At 30.5% G+C, this 22,613-nt stretch overlaps 2 protein-coding genes across 2 annotated transcripts; one reads left to right on the forward strand and one right to left on the reverse strand.

Moving 5' to 3' along the window:
* Positions 1-9,060: 9,060 nt before the first annotated feature.
* LOC127119826 (bidirectional sugar transporter SWEET5) lies at positions 9,061-12,937 on the reverse strand. The gene is made up of 6 exons (XM_051050159.1): positions 12,810-12,937; positions 12,620-12,656; positions 10,211-10,427; positions 9,939-10,100; positions 9,707-9,829; positions 9,061-9,472 (listed from the first exon to the last, which is right to left on the reverse strand). The coding sequence occupies exons 1-6, from the start codon at positions 12,850-12,852 to the stop codon at positions 9,314-9,316; spliced, it is 741 nt and encodes a 246-aa protein (XP_050906116.1). The 5' UTR covers positions 12,853-12,937; the 3' UTR covers positions 9,061-9,313.
* Positions 12,938-18,387: 5,450 nt separating this feature from the next.
* On the forward strand, positions 18,388-19,524 carry LOC127094045 (uncharacterized). Its single transcript, XM_051032919.1, has 2 exons — positions 18,388-19,276; positions 19,361-19,524. The coding sequence occupies exons 1-2, from the start codon at positions 18,388-18,390 to the stop codon at positions 19,522-19,524; spliced, it is 1,053 nt and encodes a 350-aa protein (XP_050888876.1).
* The last annotated feature ends 3,089 nt before the right edge of the window (positions 19,525-22,613 follow it).

Raw genomic sequence — 22,613 nt, forward strand, 5'->3', positions numbered from 1 at the left:
CCAATGTTATTATTTATGCACTAAATACAATAAAGTGATGAATACAGAAGGGAGTATTGGACAGATCCCAAGTCCCATATTGATTTTACACAGAGTTTAAAATACTTTATATAAAGTGATGTCTTTCATCTTAGAAATCGGTTTTGAAGGACTGAATTAGACCGCAATCTAATAATCTCTGACAATTATCATTCTCATCCCATTCACCTTTATCATAATCCCAAAATAAAACTCATACTCAACATACTAAGACCAACTCTAACAAGAGTCTTTTAATGTTTTTTTACTGCTTTTTACTTTATTTTGTTTATTATTTTACTTTAACAACTCATTTGCTTATAAACTAGGATATTTGAAATCTTCACACTTACATTTTCTCTTACGATTGTAGTTTGTCTTAAATTTTTAATTTTTCTCTCACAATCTTATTTGCTCTCAAATTTTTAATTTCTATCTCACAATTTCATCACTTGACTCCTAATTTTTAAACTTTACTCTCATAATTTCATCTTATTGGTTATCACTTTGACAATATTTTTACTAAATTTTTTATCTCTTTACTTCAAACTTACTATTGTTTAGGTCATGAATCTTAATCAATTTGATTTTAAACAAACTATATTAGATTTCATTTAAAATTTGCAACTTCATAATCCTCAAAAATCACAACTCCCATTACCACCAACAAATTTTTCTACGATCATGGTAAATCCATGATCATACTTGAAGTAACGGCATCACAAGACTTATGGATTCAACGTTCATTTTTTTGTATTGAAATTTCAAAAAATGATATTAACATGTTAAATCAATCAAATATGTTTAACGATATATTTGAAGAACATACTCCCATAACACAATATACAATCAATAAAACTCTATAATATAGAGTATTATCTATAAGGTGATATATATTTTGAGTGAACTACATTTGTCGAGATTATTTTATGTCTCTAAGAGGAAAGATAAAAATATTTGCTCAACATCAAGAATAAGCTAGAAAGGATGTTGAGCGGGCATCTAGAGTACTTGAATCTTGATTTAAAACTATACAAGGGTGTGTTTGACACGTAGAAACCTTAGAACATACCATATATACTTGTATCATATTATCCAACATGATTGTTGAAATTGAATAACTCACATATAAAACTGATTTTGATTACTCTTATGATAATATGGATAATCATATCTCAACAATTGAAACATTTAAAGATCCTCATTTGATCCGGCAACAATACTACAAAAGAAGAGAAAGTCTTTATGAATAACAAGTTCACCGAAAACTTCAAATAGATCTAGTTGAGTATATTTGACAACATATTATCCATGAAGATGAGAATGATGAAATTTTATTTTTATTAATTATATGATGTTTTTTATTTTTATCTTTTTATAATTATATATGTCATGTAGTTAAGATTAATTTAATTATTGTTATAAGAATTTAAGTATAACTTTATTTATTTATAACTTTTATTTTATATTAATATTAATTAAAATAACTTAAATTAACATATTAAGTTACAATATAATTTCATATGAATAAAATATTAATATATGAGGTAAAATTATGAAAAACAATATAAATTTTGTAAAATTGCACTGAATTTAAAATTAGATCAATTATATTGCTTCAAGATTAAATATCTTGTTAGGACCTAGAAAGTAATCCAAAGAAGAGATGTATTATTGGAGGTGCTCTGACAAATAAAAATCAAAACTTCCAAAAATAAATAAATTAATAAAACCAAACGAAATTTAGATTCAACATTCAAACTTAATCTAAAAATTATTTTAATGCATATTCAAGTGTCTCTTTCTTAAAACAAACTAGATCTCCTATGAAAAGAACATATTTTTTTCAACAGTATAATATATATTTTATTTTATTGAATAAGATTATACTAAATCAAATAAACTATTACAACAAGAGAGGAGGACAAAACCAAAATCCTCTCAGAAAGAAACAAACCTAAAGAATGACAAACCAATCATATTCTTAACAAAATCAATCCTAAAAAAAATGGGAATCGAAGTGCAGTTAATGTAATTTGAAACTGTAAGCCATGTAAGCCATATGTTAGCAAGACAATCCACGTAACTATTCCCTTCTCGGAAGATATGAGAAATCATAAATGACATATTTATAATTATATTAACACAATTATCCCATCTAGTACATATTTTCCAAGGCACTTTGAAAGGGGATTGAAAGTTTGAACCACAGTCATAGAATCTGATTCTAACCAAATTTTCCGCCAACCTTTATTATGAGTGAACTCAATTCCTAACATAGCATCAGAGAGTTCGGAAAAGAGAGAATTAGAAACCCTCAAGATTTTTTTTCTTCACTATTCCCATTAGATCGATTTTTTCATAATTGGTGAAAGAAAAAATATTTAAAATATTGAGGAACACAAGAAAAGGATTTTTGTTTGGATTTTTGTCTTACACTAAAATCTATATTCATAAATATTACATTATTCTTGACTAATGTAATATTTCCAAATTTGGCAAAGACTATAGAACATATTATAGTCTCTAACGAGCATCAACATGATCAAATTGGCTAGTTCAACCTTGACATTGATACCATGTCTCTCGAGAATGCTTATGATTTCAAAAAACATAAGATTGAGACAATTAGTTGGGCAAAACATGTATCGTACAAATATATCCTTCCAACAAAATCTCTAATTATCTAGAGATTAATTAATATAAAATCCTCATTAATGAGTGTTGAGAATGTAATTTATGGTGTTGAAGCATGTTGATGTAGAAACACCTAAGTGTCAAAGTGTCTAGGTATCAAAGTGTTGAGGAGTTAGCCTCAACATGAATTTTTACTTAGGCTCAATTTTATAGTGTTAGCAGAATTAAGTGTTTTGGGTTGTGCTTGAGGAGCAAGTAAACCCAACTTTATAAATAGGGAGTAACCCTTATTAATTATAATATAACACATACTTGCAGTTGCTAAGAATAAAATTCTCAGTTTGAGAGCAGAGAGTTACTCTGCAAAAATATCTTCTTCTTCTTCTTCCTTATTCGAAAACAATAATCTCTCTTTCTTCCTCAATTAAATTTTGTTTCTTTTCATTACCATTATGAACCGAAATCTTGCAACCAAGGTTGGTTGATTCACTCGACTGAAGAGTGAAGAACAAGAAGAGTAATCAATCAGAAAGATTGATTCTTCTTTATCAAAATTCAGTTTGGAATTCTCCATAGGTTTTGGTGAATTTCTTGAAGGGGAATTAGTGAATTTTCAACATCTGGTATCTAGAGCACTAGTCGAGTGATTCGTGGGAAGCAAAACACGACGGTGATGAATAATCTGAACGAGCATTTTCCGACGAGTATCATAATTCTGAAGAATAAGATTTATGAGATTGGTGCAAGCAGATAAAGATTGTATTTTACTATCAAGATCTTTGGAATCTTGTGAATGAGGGAGTGACACCACTTGTAGCAAACACGACGAATGAAGAAAAGGCAGGCACACAAAGAATTGAATAAGAAATATTATAAAGCTCCCTTTATAATCCATCAATGTGTTAATGTAGACAATTTCAAAAAGGTTAGTGATGTTGAATCAGCGAAAAAAGTATGATTTTTTTTGGAAAAATCGTTTAGAGGCGTAGAAAAGGTGAAAGAAGTGAGAGTACAAACTCACAAAAGAATGTATGAATTACTTGAGATGGAAGATAATGAAAGCATAACTGATTTTTTTACTAGGGTTACAAAACTAGTGAATCAAATCAAGGTATGTGGAGAAGTGTTGACATCAAGATCAGTTGTTTCAAAGATCTTGAGGTCATTGACTCCAAAGTTCGACCATGTGGTAGTAGCCATAGAAGAGTCGAAATATTTGTCAACATTGACGAAGGAAGAGCTTCAAGGGACACTTGAATCTATTGAACAAGGAATGACTGAAAGAGCTACAGGCAAGTCAAAAAATGATATGGCTTTGCAACCACAATCAACATAAAAAAAATCAAGGTAAAGGGAAGTGGTTCAACAATAAAGGTAGAGAAGGCTACAACAATTTGACTAGTCAAAATCAGCAAGAAGGAGGTTGGTCAAATCAAAGAAACCTCTCATACAAAAGCAACCAAAGAGGTGGTACTACAGGTAGAGGAAGAGGTGGTGGTTAAAAACCTGACAAAAGTCACATTCAGTGTTTTAATTGTCAAAAGTATGGTCACTACTCTAGTAATTGTTCTGGGGGAAAAAAGAATCAAGATAATGATGCAAAGTTTGCAAAGCATGAAGAAAAAGAAATGTTACTGATGGTCACAACAAGAGATGAAGAAAGATTCCAGGACCAATGGTATTTGGACTCAAGATGCTCATCACACATGACTGGTAGGAAAGATTGGTTATCAACACGAAACCCTCAATGAAGATCATGGTAAAATTTGCAAATGACAATACTCTAGCAGCTGAAGGTATTGACGATGTTCTAATGATGAGGAAAGATGGAAAGAGGTCAATAATTTCCAATGTACTATACATACCAGGCATGAAAAGTAATTTTCTCAGCATAGTGCAGTTGGTCGAAAAGAACTATAAAGTGCCGATTGAAGACAAAATGATGAGAGTTCTCAGCTCAGTTGGAAGATTAATCTTGAAGGCACCTATGTCTCAAAATAGAACCTTCATGATTGAACTTAATGTGATAGAGAACAAGTGTCTTGTAACAGCATCTAGCAGGGATGAATGGATATGGCACTATAGACTTAGCCATCTCAACTTCAAAGACATCAGAGATCTGAAGAGAAGAAATATGGTTTCAGGGTTACCAGAAATTGACATTTCAAACAAAGTGTGTGAGGAATGTGTGTAGGAGAAGCAACACAAGAACAACTTCAACAAGGATGTAGGAAGCAAGTCGAAGGCAATCCTTGAAGTTATATACTCTAATATGTGTGGTCCTATCCAAGTGGGTTCGATTGGAGGTAATAGATACTTTGTCACATTCATAGATGATTTCATTCGAAAAATTTGGACTTACATGATCAAGAAGAAACGTGAAATGATTGAGGTATTTGCCAAGTTTAAATCTATGGTCGAAAGAAAAAATGGTCGAAAGCTCAAGATTGTGAGGACTGATGGCGGTGGAGAATATGTTTCGAAAGACTTCGACATGTTATGTGAGAAAGAAAAGATTGTGCATGAGGTGGTGCCACCCTAAACTCTACAACATAATGGATCTGCAGAAAGAAAGAATAAAACTATCATGAATATGGTGAGAAGTATGTTGAAAGGAAAGCATATACCCAAAGAATTATGGGGAGAAGTTGTGTCGACTGTAACATATATTTTGAACAGATGTCAGACAAAAAAGCTAGAAGGAATTACGCCAGAAGAATATTGGTATGGTGTCAATCCTAGCTTGATTCATATGAAAGTATTTAGATCTATAGAACATAGACATATTACACATCAGTTGAGAATAAAACTTGATGACAAGTCGATTCAGATGGTTCTAATAAGCTATCATTTAATTGGAGGTTACAAGTTGTTCGACCCAGTGAACAAGCAAGTAGTAATCAATAGGGATGTGATCACATACGAGCTTAAGGAATGGGATTAGACTGAAAATGTCAAGAAGGACTCAATGAGAATATTATTTGAAGAACCAGCAGGCAAAGTAGAAAGAGAAGTTCGACAAGAAGAAGTCAGAGGTCAAGCAAGCACAAGCAGGCTTTAAAGGATAAGATACATGCCTGCAAGGTTGTAAGAATGTGTGATTACATCAGATGATATGGTCGATGATGAAGGCGATTTGGTACACTATGCTTTCTATGCAGATGTCGGACCAATCAATGTAGCTGAAAGCAATGAATGGGGAACTGAAGTCCATCGAAGTAAACAATACCTGGTCACTTGTCGAATTTCCTCAAGGCAAGAAGGAAATCAATATGAAATGGGTATACAACGTGAAGTTAAATCCCAAAGGTGAAGTAACTCGACACAAGGCAAGGCTTGTGGAAAAATGATTTCTTCATAAGGAAGGAATCAACTTCGATGAAGTTTTTGCACCTGTGGCTAGAATCGAAACGATCGGGTTAGTTGTTGGTCTAGCAAACATGAACAATGGCACATATGTCAGATGGTGTGAAATGTACATTCCTGGATGACCCTTTAGATGAAGAACTGTATGTTGCACAACCAACTGGGTTTGTGAAACATGGCGAAGAAAACAAGGTATATAGGTTGCATTAAGCCCTGTATGGACTTAAGCAAGCTCCAAGAGCTTGGAATAAGAAGATAGACAATTTCCTAATGGAGAAGGAATTTGTAAAGTGCACAACTGAGCATGAAATATATGTAAGAAGAAGAAATAATGAGTTTCTTATACTATGCCTCTATGTCGAGGATCTGTTGATAACATGAAGTTGCAAGAAGGAGATCGATGATTTCAAACATGACCTAAGTGAGGAGTTTGAAATGTCAGACTTGGGAAACCTCTCATATTTCCTTGGTATTGAATTCTACAAGAGTAGTAGATGTTTGAGGATGCACCAAAGAAGATATGCAGACGAAATACTCAAGAGATTTTAGATGCAAGATTGCAACCCAACTTCGACTCCAGTTGAGCCTAGATTGCAACTGTCGAAAGACATATATGAAGATGATGTCGATCCAACACAGTACAAAAGACTCATTGGATCACTTCAATAACTTTGTCACATAAGGTCTGATCTAGCATACAATGTAGGTATGATGAGTAAATTCATGCAGAAGCCAAAGGTATCACACCTAGCAGCGACGAAGAGGATACTAAGGTATCTGAAAGGAACTCTCGACTATGGAATTTTGTTTCCTATAGCCGATGAAGGAAAAGAATGCAAGCTAGTGGGATACATCGACTCAAGTTGGTGTAGTGATACTGAGGATAGAAAATTCACAACTGGTTATATGTTTATTCTAGGTGGTGCACCAATTGCTTGGAGTTCGAGAAAGGAACCAGTAATAACATTGTCGTCATGTGAAGCAGAGTACATAAATGCTTCTCTTTGTGCATGTCAAGCAACTTAGATGATGAATTTGGTCGAAGAGATTACAGGGAGGAATCATAGAGTGATTACCATAAAGATCAACAACATGTTTTCTATCAATCTCACGAAGAATCTGATAGCACATGGACGAAGTAAGCACATCGAAATGAGGTTTCATTATCTTCGAAAGCAAGTAGCAGAAACAAAGCTAAACTTGGAACACTACAGAACTGAGAATCAGATTGCAGACATCATGACAAAAGGAGTGCAAGACGAAGTGTTCAAGAAGTTAAGGTATATGGTGAATATATGTAGCGTAGACATGATGAATTACGTGGTGTGCTGAGAATGTAATTCATGGTGTTGAGGCATTTTACTTAGGCCCAATTTTGTAGTGTTAGAAGAATTACGTATTTTGAGTTTTGCTTGAGGAGCAAGCAAACCCAACTCTATAAATATGGAGTAACCCTTATTGATTATAGTATAACACATACTTGCAGTTGCAAAGAATAAAACTCTAAGTTTGAGAGCAGATAGTTACTCTGCATAAATTTCTTCTTCCTTATTCGAAAATCCTAATCTCTCTTTTCTTACCCAATTCAATTTTGTTTCTTTTCATTACCATTGTGAACCGAAATCTTGCAACTAAGGTTGGTTGATTCACTTGACTGGAGAGTGAAGAACAAGAGGAATAATAAATCAGAAAGATTGATTCTTGTTCATCAAGATTCAGCTTGGAATTCTCCATAGGTTTTGATGAATTTCTTAAAGGGAAATTGGTGAATTTCCAACAATGAGAACTTAGAAGTTTATGATTGTTGCTTACCTTTAATTTGAAATATCTTCCTTCTCCATGAAGAAACATTTGTACACATGTTCTTGCACTGCCATTTTAATTCAAAGATTTGGAATTAGTTTTCTTAAACTATTAGTTTCAATTTTCAATTGAGCTCAGTTTTTGAACATGTGGAAAGTCGATGAGAAGAAGTGATCTCCATAAGGCTACCTAGTTATTAGGTCCTCTCTAATCAATATTATTTTCACTATTTGGTATGAAAGAAATCAAGCTCGGTTCCATAATAAGACCATCAATTAGAAGGTTGCAATCACTCTTCTCCTCGACTGTCTCTTTGACTGGAAATCACACTTCACTTAAATCACTATTTATTTCATTCATGACATTAGTATCCTAAAGGCGTTGAGAAGCAACATTCACTCTCCTAATTCCTCCTCCATCAAGGAAGTTCTTTGGCATCCTCCTATAACCAATTGAGTCAAATGCAATGTTGATGTATCATTTACCACAATCATGGTGCCATGTTGTGAATTATTTAAAGACACTCATGCATAATTCTTGGGTGGTTTTGCTGAATCGGCTGGAATTAACTTTAACTTCTTTGCAGAGATTTTTGACGCTTAGAGCAATAGAATTGGCTCAACACTTTCATTATCTCAACTCGTGGCTTGAAACTGATTCTTCTCTAGTGGTTTTGGCTTTCAAGGATTATTCCATAATTCTTTGGAGCCTAAGAAAACGATTGTCTAATTCTTTAGGATATACTAGGAGCATGAACCTCATTGTAACGCACATATATAGAGAAGATAATAAATGTGCCGACTCTCTTGTCAATATTGATCTTTCTCTTTATTATCTTTATAATTGATATATCATGTCACACTTTATACTTAGTAATATAGTCAAGATCAAATTAGAATGATATAGTTTTAAATTCAAATTTTATTAGAGGGTTTGGTTTTGTCCCAACATTTAGTTTGGACCTTTTTGTTTTGGCTATGAGTTTTTGTGGTGCAGCTAATTGCTTGCCCACTATTCCTTAAAAAAATATTACATTGATTTAGTTTTTTTTAATTAATGAGGAAAATAGAAAAATGAATTTTTTCTAGTTTTTTAAATTTATTTTATTATCTCATGATTTTTCCATGTATTTTTTCTTAAACAAATTGAAAAACATAGGAAGAAATGACATTTTGATGATTCTTTTTCTTAACACTCAACACATAGAGTAACTAAAGCAAAAGAAACAACTGTAAATGAAAAAGATATCTGAAATGTTCATATAAGAGAAATGGCTAAATCAACGACAATGTTAAAAAAGCCAAAAAAACATAATTCAAAAATGAGGATTCATAAGCTACCATTAAGAGCAATGGCATTCCTCTCACAAATTATCAAAGATAAAAATCAAAACTAAATAATCTTGTATAGAAGCATTTCCAATGCTTCGTACATATTCAACACATAAGAAATTAAGGAAACTATGATATGAGTTAATTAGTATTCATCATCATGCTATTGTAGTTCTTCCATTAAATCTGATTTCATGAACACTAGTTGGTTTCATCTCAACATCACCATCTTCATTGTTTTCACCTTTGTTAGAACAATAACAAGCATATAGAATAAGCTGAACAATTCCAGAAACTACTCCAATACTGTTACATATCTACAAGAACAATGCACAAAATTGTTAAAACATTTTATTCAATATATTTTAAGAAAAATAGAAGTAAAAAAAAAATTATTAAAAAAAGAGTTGAATTTTGATATAAATTAGAGACAAACAAATTAAATTAATTTTTTAAAACTTCAATATAGAATTAAAAATACTTTTTACTCTTCAATTACAATAAAAAAAAGCAAACAGAAATGATAAATAAGTAATTAATGAATTAATTACCAAAATATAAATATCGAATGGATGAAGAAGAGCATATGCTGACCAAGCTAAACCATTTAATAAATTAGCTAGAGAAAGCCAAAATGGCATATACTTTACACTCTTAGTTTTTATAACCTTTGCCTGTCATTATAAAATCAAGAGATAATAATTAATATAACTAAAGTATGATATAATGATAACTTAAGTTATCCAAAATAAATTTAAATTATATAAATTAAATGAGACTTACCATGACGGTTAAAGGAGCAAAATACATCATTACATTGAAGACATCACATATAACACCAACCACTAAAGATCTTTTTGTAGTCCCATGAAGTGCTAACATTGTTATCAGTACAATGGCCGTAAAAAAAATAGCCTCAATAGCAAATATAAGGACTAGTTTTTTCTGAAATTATTAAGAATATATATAAGTTACATAATAGAAAAATATTATATAGAACATTTATGATTTTATACACAAATATTTTTAGTAAAGGAATAAAAAGACATGCTTACCCTTCCTTTGTTGGTAGAATAGATGTAAAATATGGTGAGATAGATAATCTCAATCACAACTCCAACACCATTGATGGTATAGACTAAAGTGCTGTCTGGGTGCACAAAAGGCATTCCATATAATACCCAAAATGCACAATTCATTATTGTAGCTAAGTATGGATCTGGTTTGAACTCTTCTACAGCTTTCTTCTTTATAATTCCATAAAATGTTGGACTGCAATTATTCATCCATTCATTTATTCATTAAAATGGAAATTATATTCATTCATTACATATTTATATAATTTATTATATAATAATTAAAATAATTTTTCTTTTATAATTATTTTGGAAAAACAAAATAATTAATTAATAAAGAACTCACTAGCACAAGACATGCTAGTAGAAAATGATGGTCCAATCAACTAAAATTACAGCAGAAACAGCCTAGTGACTTCTTGGTACAAGCAAACAAGACCTCCACACTACAAGCCAAACAACCCCTAGACTATATTTATAAGAACATTTAATATATTTTAAATACATTTTTATTTTAAAATATATTTACAAAACGATGTATAATTTGAAACAGAAGTAATAATACCAAGTGAATTATACTTCTGAAGTTTTGACAAACTCTTTTTTTATATGCTAAATAGAAAATTTATTTGTGTTTAGTTTTTACTATTGCTGTATAAAGTACAGTAAAAAGATTTTCTGTTTAAATAGTTTAATTTCGATTTATTATTTTTTCTAAAATGTATTTAGATAAAAAAGGAGTGGTGACGATTTTAATTTTTTGACATATGGTGATGATGAAACTTTTGGATTTCTTTTTTCAAAAATAATATCGAAATTACTAAGTTTCTAGAGTATTTATCAAAATAATCATATTTTAAGAGGTGTAGTCATAGCAAACGGCGCATGCTTTAAATGTTTAGACACACACATCATTTGATATGATACATGCATGTATAAGGAGTCATTAAGGTTGACGCATACATACAATATTTGAGAGCATGCTATTTGCATTGACACATACTTTGGTTGTATTATTTTTTTAAATTTTTTTTAAGTTTTAATTATAAAAAATTGAAATAAAAAAGAAAATGAAAAATAATTAATAATATTATATTATAAAATTGAAATACAACATAACAATTGACAAGAAAATTCATTATCCGTCCAATCGAAACGCCCCCTATACTAATACACCAGGATGCGAGACCTCGAAGGCAATTTAATGCACCAGGGTGCGCAACATGGGACATAATATTATTTATAAGATAATATTATTAATTATTTTTCTTTTTCTTTTTTATTTCAATTTTTATAATTAAAACTTTAAAAAAAATTTAAAAAAAACAATCAAAGTATGCATCATTGCAAATGGGACATACTCTCAAGTATTGTATATACGCGTCAACCTTAATGGCTCATCATGCATATATCCTGTGTCTAAATATTTAAAGCATACACAATTTACTATAATTACACCTCTTAAAATGTGATTATTTTAATAAATAATTTGAAAGCTTATTTATTTCAGTATTATTTTTAAAAATACTGATTATTTAAAAAAAATTCAAACTTCTGAAAGTATGAGAAATATTACCATAAATGAAGAAACACTTTTTATTTGAAATAGTACATATTTAGAATTTTAAAGTTCATAGTGTTAAAATTTTGATTTCATAAAATTACTAGTAATATCACTGTTATAAAATAAACAAACAAACAAATTTGAATTTATTTTTATTGTTATATAAAGATATTAATTAAGTTTAATAAAAATATTTTAAATAAACAAAACATTAAATATAATAAAAAGGATGAAATGTTGATATAGAAGAGTTTCATGCGATCCATAAAAATCAATAGTTAATCAGAAAATTAATTGAAAACTAAAAAAGTATTGAAATGCTAAGAAGAAAATATAAAATTTATATTAAAAATCATATACTCCCTCCACCAAAAAATATATATTACTCTTTTAACTTCACTATTAAATATTTTAAAAAATAAAAATTATATAAGTTCATATCAAATATATATTTACACAAATTATACAAAATACGTTCAAATTTTAATAATTAAATTAAATTTAGATATTCAAAATATTTTTAACAAAACGATAAAATAAATAATTTTTTAAAGCTACTTACATCAATTTTTTATTTAAAATTTAAAAAAATCATTTTCATAAAATTATATAATATAATATTAAGAAAAAATCATTATTAAAACGGATCTTAAATCTAGTATAAAACAGTTTAAAAAATTATTATTAATAATTTGTTTCTTTAATTAATAAAAAATAAAAGATTTCAAATAAAAAAAGAATATCATCAAAGAATACAAAGAATACAAAATGTTATAAACAAAGAAAATGACAAGAAAAATAAAGTAAGCAGAGAAAGGAATTACGCTGGAGAGAAAAACAAGCCGAAAGAGATTACATTGCCTACACACAAAAAAAAACACAATAAATAAAATGAATAAAACTATATATGCATGTTATTATTTTAATTTAATATATATTTTCCATTGCAAAAATCAATATAACTGAGAAAAAAACTAGAAACTAGAAACATTGGGATGAAAATGAAACACAAACCCAGAATTCCAACTGCTGTACGAGCTATTGAATTGTTTCCCATTATTTTAGAAGCTGTTGTTTCCACAGAGAAAGAGAGAAAGAGAAAGAGAAAAAGTTGATAGAATGAAATAAAAGACAAGAGAGACCTATTTATTGTTAAGGTTTGGTTATTTATTTATTTATTTATTTTTGAAATATAATATATTTAGATTTTTTATATACACTTTTTTCAAATTAATTCTTACTCTACTACTTTCTAGAAAAAAATCCTTAAATGCTCTAGGTTCATTTAATTCTCAGTCTGACTACTTTCTAGAATAATGCGTCAAATACTCTATTTAGGACACTGAACTTTTCACAATAGTACCAACTTTTCCTCATTTATTTATTGCTTTTCATTTACATTTATTTTTCTAGTCATGAAGTGGTAAATAATAATTGAACAGGGCTATTCTATCAATAATTACATCAAATATTGTTAACCATATTTATAGGATAAATAGTTTTTTTTATAAATAAAAAATAATATTTATAAAAAAAATTAATTTTATAAAATTAATCAATTTTATTATTGTATTAACTACAATAATATAAATTATTAACCACATATTTTCTTTAGAATTTATTAACCAAATTTACTACTTTATTAATTAATAAATATCATAATATTAACCAAATTCTTATATTAAAATATAAAATATAATAATCAATCTTTACACTCTATTATATTTTATATTTTAGTGTCAGAATTTGGTTAATATTATATAATTTATTGATTAATAAAGTAATAAATTTAATTAATAAATTATAAATAAAATATGTGGTTAATAATTTATATTCGTGTAATTAATGCAATAATAAAATTGATTAATTATAAACTTTATATTTATATTATAAAAATAATTTTAAAAATTAAAATAGTTTTTATAAATATTGTTTTATTTATAAAAATAAAATAAAAAACACTATTTACTATATAAATACATTAAATAGTATTAGATATAGGTATTTGATGTAATAATTATGATAGAGATTCCTATACACTAAGTATTGGTACGAATGATATTGTACATTTTAACTTTGTATAGATTTAGAGAAATTGCAAAGTTTGAACAATAAAAATGTGTGAGAATCTAAACGTAAGTAGACAAATATCAAAGATTTGTATAATTATTCTTTTTTATATTTAAATAAAATGATAATAATCATAAAAATTTACAAACACACTATCATAAAGTTCAATATTTGAATCTTGGTGATAGTGCTCAATCTAATAATATTGATGTTTGTTAGTTAAATTAAATTTTACAAGTATTTGTATAATTATTATATAGTAAATAAACACTATTTTATAAAAATCATCTTATAAAAAAAGAAATAAATATCTTGAAGAAATTTAAGTTACCTTTTATTTTTTAAACCAATGTCAAGGGTCTAAAAATATACTATAGAAGACCGAAATCCCTACTAAGGATGATATCTACATCCAGGAATTTCTTGTCAATTCTTCAAAAAGTCTAATCTAACGTGTCATGTACATGATCAAACTAAATAAAAAATTTATGCGTGAATCATATGGTAGCAAGTTTGTCTGCCCAAGCATTCTCTTCCATGAAAATGTGAGACACGTATAAAATGCATGGAGAGAGTAAGATTTGTACATTCCTGCCATAGGTTTTTAACTTTGGAGGAACAAGAGAAGTATTAGAAAGTACTTGCACAACTAGCAAACGGTCACATTCGAGGGTTTTGATTAAGCTAACACAGATTATTCATACACTTGTATGAAGTAGATTAACATATTGTGAATGATGGGTTTCAATAATTCAACTCTTCTAACCATTGATAATAGAGAAGCCTTCAAGCGCGCTCAACTTGATTTTGATACTATAATCTCATATTAATAGAAAACCAACTTAATAGGAAGGGTTTTTTTCTTTTCTTTTCTTTTACTTTTATTTTTGTTTTATTTATTTTTTTAAAATTTATTTAACCATCAATACAAAAAATATTAATTACATAATTTAGTATCTTAACATAATAATTATTTAAATAAAACTATTATAGACAAAACTTAATTAAATAGTTGATAAAAATAACAATTTATTAAATTAGAACAATTTTTTTAAAGTTTAGTTACAATTTTAACACCCTTATTTTACTTAATTTACGAAATTAATTTTTTATTTTAAATTCAGACAGTTTTTATCCCCTCTCATATTTTTTTACCTAAAATCGATCATGTCTCTATTTTTAAATGACGAGTTACTTATTAAATATGATAAATTATCGTATTAAAGTTTTGCATAATTTTAAAGATAAAAAATATAAATTATATATCATTGAAAAAATGAATACATTGTTAATTTTTATTGAAAAATGTGAGAAATTGATCCGCAAATCTTTAAAAAAAACTTTAATGATACAACATATAAAATTTATGTCACTAAAAGATAGGATGTCTTCAGTTTTCAAAACAAAAATTAAAAAAATATATATTTGAATTTAAAATAAAAAAATTAATTAATTTTATGCATGGATAGAATAGAGAATCAAAATTATTATTTATTAATATATCAATACTAAATGGCGTGAATATGTAGTCAATTTCATCCAATAAAACAGGATAAAAATTAAGACCTTTAAAAATTTATTTATAAAAAAGGTTATATTTAAAAGAAACTATATTTAATTATAATTTTGATCTTTTATTTTAATTGATTTATAAACTTAGTCTCTCATTTAAAATTTAAGTAGTTTTGGTTTTCATCCCTCTTCTCTATACATTATTTATTTATTTATTTTCCTTTTTTGTTTATTATTTATTTATAGGGTTTAATATTTTTTGGAATTAGGGATTAATGTTATATGTGTTGGGCCAAATCTATCTCTTTTCTATTTACACCCTATGGTGGAGTTTATTTGTTTTATTTTTAGGATCATGTTAATTAATTAATTAATTTATTTATTTATTTATTTATTTATTATTATTATTATTATTATTATTATTATTATTATTATTATTATTTATTATTATTATTATTATTTCGATTATGTTGATTTTTGACGTAATAATTCTTGAATAGTGATATAACAACAATTTTTTCTTTTCATTTCGGTGTGATCTCGAAGTTAAAATTCAATTTAACTTTCGAAAATCGTTTGGACGCATAGATTTTTTTCCGACTTTTTATAAAGTGATTCATACATGAATCCACTCTAAGTTAGCTTAGAGGTAAATTCAGTTTGCTTTGAATTTCAGTTGGTTTCCAGTCCCGTGACTTACTCTTGGTTCTTCTTATAAAGAGATCCTTATGTTTATGTCCACTTGTTTGATGACTTATATGTTTATCGTTCTATCTTATTCCTCATTTGACAAAATATACCCCATCCCTTGTTTGTAATTTCTATTCGTTTTCTTACTTTTTATTTCATTTAGATAGATAGTTAATAAAAAACAGACAAAAAAGAAGAATAAAATCAATCTTTTCAAAAAATTAAAGAACGATTGGTCAATACCAAGTTCCATTTTCAAAACAACTTAGTCAACACTAAGTTTCCACCATTCCACATTCAAATCATTTTCAAACTCTCCAATAATTTCAAACATTTTTTTGTAAATACAAAACAAACCTCGATCAACATCGGGTGTATTTTCTCAAATAAACTTTCAAAAAACTTGTAAATATTTAAACCTTTTCATAACAAAATTGGGAGAAAAATACTACTTGGGTGAAAGGTCCAATCATAGTCCCGAATATTATACCCAATTAGTAACTACTTGCAAGTCATGAATATTCGTCTTCCAAACCAAAAAGACATTCAACCAATCAATCTCTTTTTTCTCACCGTCGTGCGATCTTCAAAAACCTTTTCATAAATGAAAGATATTTCGTCTCGAGAAGATGCAAAACAACGTTTCTTCCGCAATTATTTTAGTTGAGATAAGTGACATTTTCCAGTGAATGTTGATATGTAGAAATCCATTCAATGTGATGCAAACATCCGTTCCTAAACTATTTTGGGTAGCAAGCAATATGTTTTCCGTCGATTGAGACAAAATAGCTTTTGCTAAAATCGACCAACAAAGAAACATTTTCTATCCAGAAGTACGTAGCCTTGAGTTCTCCATCGCACCCGGAGATACGTATGAGCGAGATTCAAAGTCTCGCCAAGAACCTTAATAAAAATTAAAAGTTTTTGTCATATTCTTTCCCCTTTCAATAACTTGAGAAGTCTAACATTTCCAAGCTAACACTAACACTCACAACTAACCAAATGGTTCCCGTTGAATACAATGGATGTGAGGGATGCTAATATCATCCCCTTGCATAATCGAATCTCGAACCCTGATTTGGTTGTGACGACCATATCTTAGTCGTTCTTTTTAGGTGTTTCATTGATATTTTCCCTTTCCCTCTTTGGGAATAAATAAAGTTCGGTGGCGACTCTGTTAAATCCATCCCGCGAGCGTGCGATTACGCTTCGCGGGGTCGTGTTCTCGTTTTTTGAGACGCGACAACTGAGATATGCTCATCAAGGGGAGATCTATTAGAAATGGTGTGCCCACCAAGTACCACACTTAATATTCCATTTGGTGAAATATTAAGAAGCATTATCCTACCATCATGGTCAACTCTTGCATGCTTGTTCGAAATTGTTAGGTTTGTCTTTTGGTGATTGTTTGCTTTTTGGAAAAACAAGTATTTTCCAGATATTGATCAAGATGTCCTGACACATTGCTTCAACATCCTGCATAAACTAGCTTGAGTTAGTTGTGAGATTTAGTCTTCTTAATTGTGCTTACTACAGTTTCTCTGAAGATTTAGTTATTGTATTCGATTACGTGTTTCCCTGTGATAGAAGAATATCATATTTTGACTTGTACACGAAGGAACAATGTCAAGACATATTAGGAAACATTTGATTTAATGAGAACTGTATCTTCATAAGATTAAGAAGAGATCTTGGATCTGTTTCATATCAAAGACCAAAGCACATACGTATCACTGCTATATATAGAGAAGTTCTTAACCTAGAAAGGTATTGAAGTAGTGCATAATTATGTTATCATAAGGGTTTCGTGTGTGTGTTCTATGTGAGCCATTCGAGTATCACATTGATACTTGAATTGGACTGAGTGTATTGAGTTGTAATTTACTATCCCTCAGAAGCTTTTAGGAAAGAGTGGATTGTGCTTTTCTGTTGTGCTTTATCTTGTGATTGAGGGAAGTAAGAAGGGTCTCATATTTAGGGTTGCCCTAGATAGAAACGTCCACAATTTGAGCTTAAGAGAGAAATTTGTAAACACTAAGGTTGTTCAGGACTTCAAACTAATTCTGTGATAATGGATTTCATTCCTAGCTTGGTAGCCCCCAGATGTAGGGGATGTTGCACCGAACTGGGTTAACAAATGTGTGTGTTATTTTCTATTTTATTTATCCTGCTATTGTTTGTTGTGTGATAATGTGCAGACCCTGAGGTCGTAACATCGTGTTCAACATCAATGATTTGCTTGCCAAAATTTCAATTGGTATTAGAGCAGGTATCATGCTCTATCTCTGGGTGAGATTCTAGGAAGATACTTTCTGGCACCATGGACAAGGAATGGGGATTTATCAACAGACCCCTCATCTTAGATGGATCCAACTATGACTACTGGAAGGCAAAAATGGCGGCCTTCTTAAAATCTATGGACAACAAGACATGGAAAGTTGTCATTAGAGGATGGAAACATCCTGTTGTGATTGACGAGGATGGAAAGGCAACTATTGAACCGAAACCTGCAGGGGACTGGTCCAAGGAAGAAGATGAATTAGCTCTTGGAAACTCCAAAGCCTTGAATTCCCTATTCAATGGTGTGAACAAAAATATATTCAGGCTGATTAATACATGTACTGTAGCTAAAGAAGCTTGGGAAATCCTCAAAACTACTCATGAAGGCACATCCAAAGTAAAGATGTCTGGACTTCATCTTCTCACTACCAAATTTGAGAATCTAAAGATGAAAGATGATGAGAATATCCATGACTTTCACATGAGTATTCTTGAAATAGGTAATTCATCTAGTGCTTTGGGAGAAAGGATGTCAGAAGAAAAACTGATGAGAAAAATTCTAAGGTCTCTACCTAAAACATTTGACACGAAGGTCACAGCTATTGAGAAAGCTCAAGACATCAGGTCCATGAGAGTAAATGAGCTTACTAGATCTCTCCAAACTTTTGAGTTAGGTATTAGTGACAGAATTGAAAAGAAAACCAAAAGCATAGCATTTATATCCAACACTGAAGATGAACAAAACCAATTTGACTTGGATACTAATGAAGGAATGGTTAATGCTATAGTGCTTCTAGGAAGACAATTCAATATGCTTCTTAAGAGAATTGACAGGAATTCAAGAACCAATTTCAAGAACATCCCTCTTGACATTATTAATACTAATGACTTCCAGAGAAGATCAAGAACTGAAGAGAGATCAAATCAAGGTAAAGGAATCCAGTGTCATGGGTGTGAAGGTTTTGGACACGTTAGAGCTGAATGTCCTACCTATCTCAAGAAACAAAAGAAAGGACTATATGTTTCTTGGTCTGATGAGGACAACTCGGAAAGTGAACTTGAGGAGGAAGCTGATAAATACATTACTACTCTAACTGGAAGATGGGAATCTGATGAAGATTCATATGATGAAGAATTGTCCTATGAAGAACTAAATGCTTCATATAGAGAGCTCTGAATCAGAAGTGAATAAGTGTGTATGATTGGAGAAAAATAAAAGAAAATTATATTTCAACTACAGGATGAAAAAGAAGGATTGCAATTCACCATCTATGAGCTCCAAAATGAAGTGATATTGTTGTCTTCCAAACTTAACAACATGACAATATCTGTTAGAATGCTAAACAAGGGATCTAACATGTTAGATGAAGTTATGCAAATTGGAAAAGCAGTTGGAGATCTAAGAGGGATTGGCTTTAAAAATCAATCTCTTCATAAACAAGGAGAATCATCGATGACCAACTTTGTTCTTCCAGGGAAGGAGTCTAAACTCGTCATGTCAAAAACTTTGTCTCAACATCATGTCAATCATCAGAATCTTCATATTAAAGGAAGATCATCTCGCTAGAGATGTTACTACTGTGGAAAATATGTCCATATCAAAGCCTTTTGTTTCAGATTGTATGGATATCCAAGGTACCCAACAAAACTCAGGGTCAACCAAAAGAAAGAGTGGATATCCAAGACTATCAACACCAGCTTTATAGCTCACACCTCTCTAAGAGCTTCAGCTCATGAAGATTGGTATTTTGGCAGTGGTTATTCTAGGCACATGACAGGTGTCAAGAAGTTCCTTGAAAACATCATGCCATACTCAATCGAACATTTCACGTTTGGAGATGGGGCCAAATGTGAAATTAAAGGGGTTGGAAGACAAGCATGTACTGGACTTCCAAGTCTCGATAACGTCTTACTGGTAAAAGGTTTGACTGCTAATCTAATTAGTATTAGTCAACTATGTGATGAAGGTCTTAAATTTAACTTCACAAGATCAGAGTATCTTGTCACAAATGAAAAAATTGAAGTGCTAATGAAGGGATTCAGGTCTAAGGACAACTGCTACTTATGGTCCTCTAAAGAAACAAACCACACTCCTACATGCCTGATATCCAAAGAAGACAAAGTTAATCTATGGCACCAAAAACTTGGACATCTGCATCTGAAGGGGATGAAAAATATTGTGTCAAAAGAAGCCATCAGAGGAATTCCAAAACTCAAGATTTAAGAAGGTAAAATATGTGGTGAGTGTCAAATTGGAAAGCAAACTAAGATGTCACATCTTAAGTTATAACATAAGACGACTTCGAAAGTTCTGGAACTCCTTCATGTGGACCTAATGGGACCTATGCAGGTTGAGAGCCTTGGAGGGAAAGGTACGTGTATGTTGTTGTTGATGATTTTTCAAGGTTCACATGGGTGAACTTCATCAAAGAAAAATCTGATGTTTTTTTGGTGTTCAAAGATCCATGTCAAAGGATTCAAAGAGAGAAGGAAAGTGAAATCATCAGGATTTGAAGTGACCATGGGAAAGAATTCAAAAACATCATATTTGCTAATTTTTGCTCCTCTAAAGGCATTAGGCATGAGTTTTCCTCTCTTATCACCCCACATCAAAACGGGGTTATGGAGCGTAAGAACAAAACTCTCTAAGAGTCATCCAGAGTCATGCTTCATGCCAAGCATCTTCCCTATCATTTTTCGATTGAAGCAATGAATATTGTCTGCTATATTGATAATAGAGTCACCCTAAGAACCATAACCTCAACCACTCTCTATGAATTATGGAAAGGAAGGAAGCCCACAGTCAAATACTTTCACGTATTTGGAAGCAAATGCTACATTTTAGCTGACCGTGAACAAAGAAGAAAGATGGATCCCAAGAGTGATGGAGGTATATTTTTGTGATACTCTACAAACAACAGATCCTATAGATTCTTTAATTCCATAACCAAAGCCATGATGGAATCCATCAATGTGGTAGTGGATGACAATATCTCAGAAAAGGGGATAAATGTTGAATATGATGTCGAGACATCATTTCAACAGATCAACCTAACTGAAAATGAGGAAATGATTGAATCAAACAGTGAATCAGGAGGTGTTAAACCTGATAACCCTCAAGTCAACAAAGTCCCCTCAATCATAATACAAAAAGACCATCCAATAGATCTCATAATTGGAAACCTTAATGAAGGAGTCACCACTAGATCTAGAGATGTGATCTCAAATGCATGCTTTGTTTCTAAGTTTGAACCTAAAAATGTGAAGGAAATTTTGACTAACGAATTATGGATCAATGCAATGCAAGAGGAATTGTGTCAATTAATAAGAAATGAAGTATGGGACTTAGTACCTAGACCTAAAGGAATTAATGTTATTGGCACTAAGTGGATCTACAAGAATAATTATGATGAAAAAGGGTATGTGACCAGAAAAAAATCCAGACTTGTTGCTCAAGGATACACTGAAATTGAAGGGGTATATTTTGATAAGACATTTGCCCCTATAGCTCGCCTTGAGTCAATCAGACTTATGTTAGGAGTGGACTGCCTTCTTAAATTCAAACTATTTCAAATGGATGTAAAAAGTGCTTTCTTAAATGGGTACCTGAATGAAGAAGTCTATGTAGAACAACCCAAGGGGTTCATAGATCCAAGCTTTCCAGGTCATGTTTACAAATTGAGAAAAGCTTTATATGTTCTAAAGAAAGCACCCAGGGCTTGGTATGAAAGGTTCACTGAGTACCTTGTCAACAATGGATACAGGAAAGGAGGAACAAACAAAACTTTGTTTGTAAAAGAAGAACATAGTAAACTCATGATAGCTCAAATATATGTTGATGACATTGTATTTGGAGGGATATCGAACCAGATGGTACAACATTTTGTCAAACAAATGCAGTCTGAATTTGAAATGAGTCTTGTTGGTGAACTGACATGCTTTATTGGGCTCCAAGTCAGACATATGGTTGAGACTATCTTCATCTCCCAAAGCAAGTATGCCAAAAACATAATAAAAAAGTTTGGAATAGAAAATGCAAGCCATAAAAGGACATCTGCACCAACTCATTTAAAACTAACCAAAGATGAAAAAGGAACAAATATGGATCAAAGCCTGTACAGGAGTATGATTGGTAGTCTGTTTTATCTCATAGCTAGCATACTAAACATTACATTTGTTGTAGGAGTCTATGCTAGATATCAATCTGAACCCAAAATGAGTCACATTACTCAAGTCAAAAGGAATCTCAAGTATACAAATGGAACA

Source organism: Lathyrus oleraceus, chromosome 1 (assembly GCF_024323335.1).
Source record: "Lathyrus oleraceus cultivar Zhongwan6 chromosome 1, CAAS_Psat_ZW6_1.0, whole genome shotgun sequence".
Lineage (NCBI taxonomy): Eukaryota > Viridiplantae > Streptophyta > Magnoliopsida > Fabales > Fabaceae > Lathyrus > Lathyrus oleraceus.

What these genes read in the sequence shown, in the direction of transcription:
- LOC127094045 (XM_051032919.1), top strand. Translation starts at nt 18,388, where the DNA reads ATGGACAAGGAATGGGGATTTATCAACAGACCCCTCATCTTAGATGGA. An exon ending in TGAAGAGAGATCAAATCAAG is followed by an intron (nt 19,277 to 19,360) that starts GTAAAGGAATCC and finishes AACAAAAGAAAG; the next exon opens with GACTATATGTTTCTTGGTCT.
- LOC127119826 (XM_051050159.1), bottom strand. Translation starts at nt 12,852, where the DNA reads ATGGGAAACAATTCAATAGCTCGTACAGCAGTTGGAATTCTGG. An exon ending in TACAGCAGTTGGAATTCTGG is followed by an intron (nt 12,657 to 12,809) that starts GTTTGTGTTTCA and finishes TTTTGTGTGTAG; the next exon opens with GCAATGTAATCTCTTTCGGC. An exon ending in ATTCTACCAACAAAGGAAGG is followed by an intron (nt 10,101 to 10,210) that starts GTAAGCATGTCT and finishes TAATAATTTCAG; the next exon opens with AAAAAACTAGTCCTTATATT.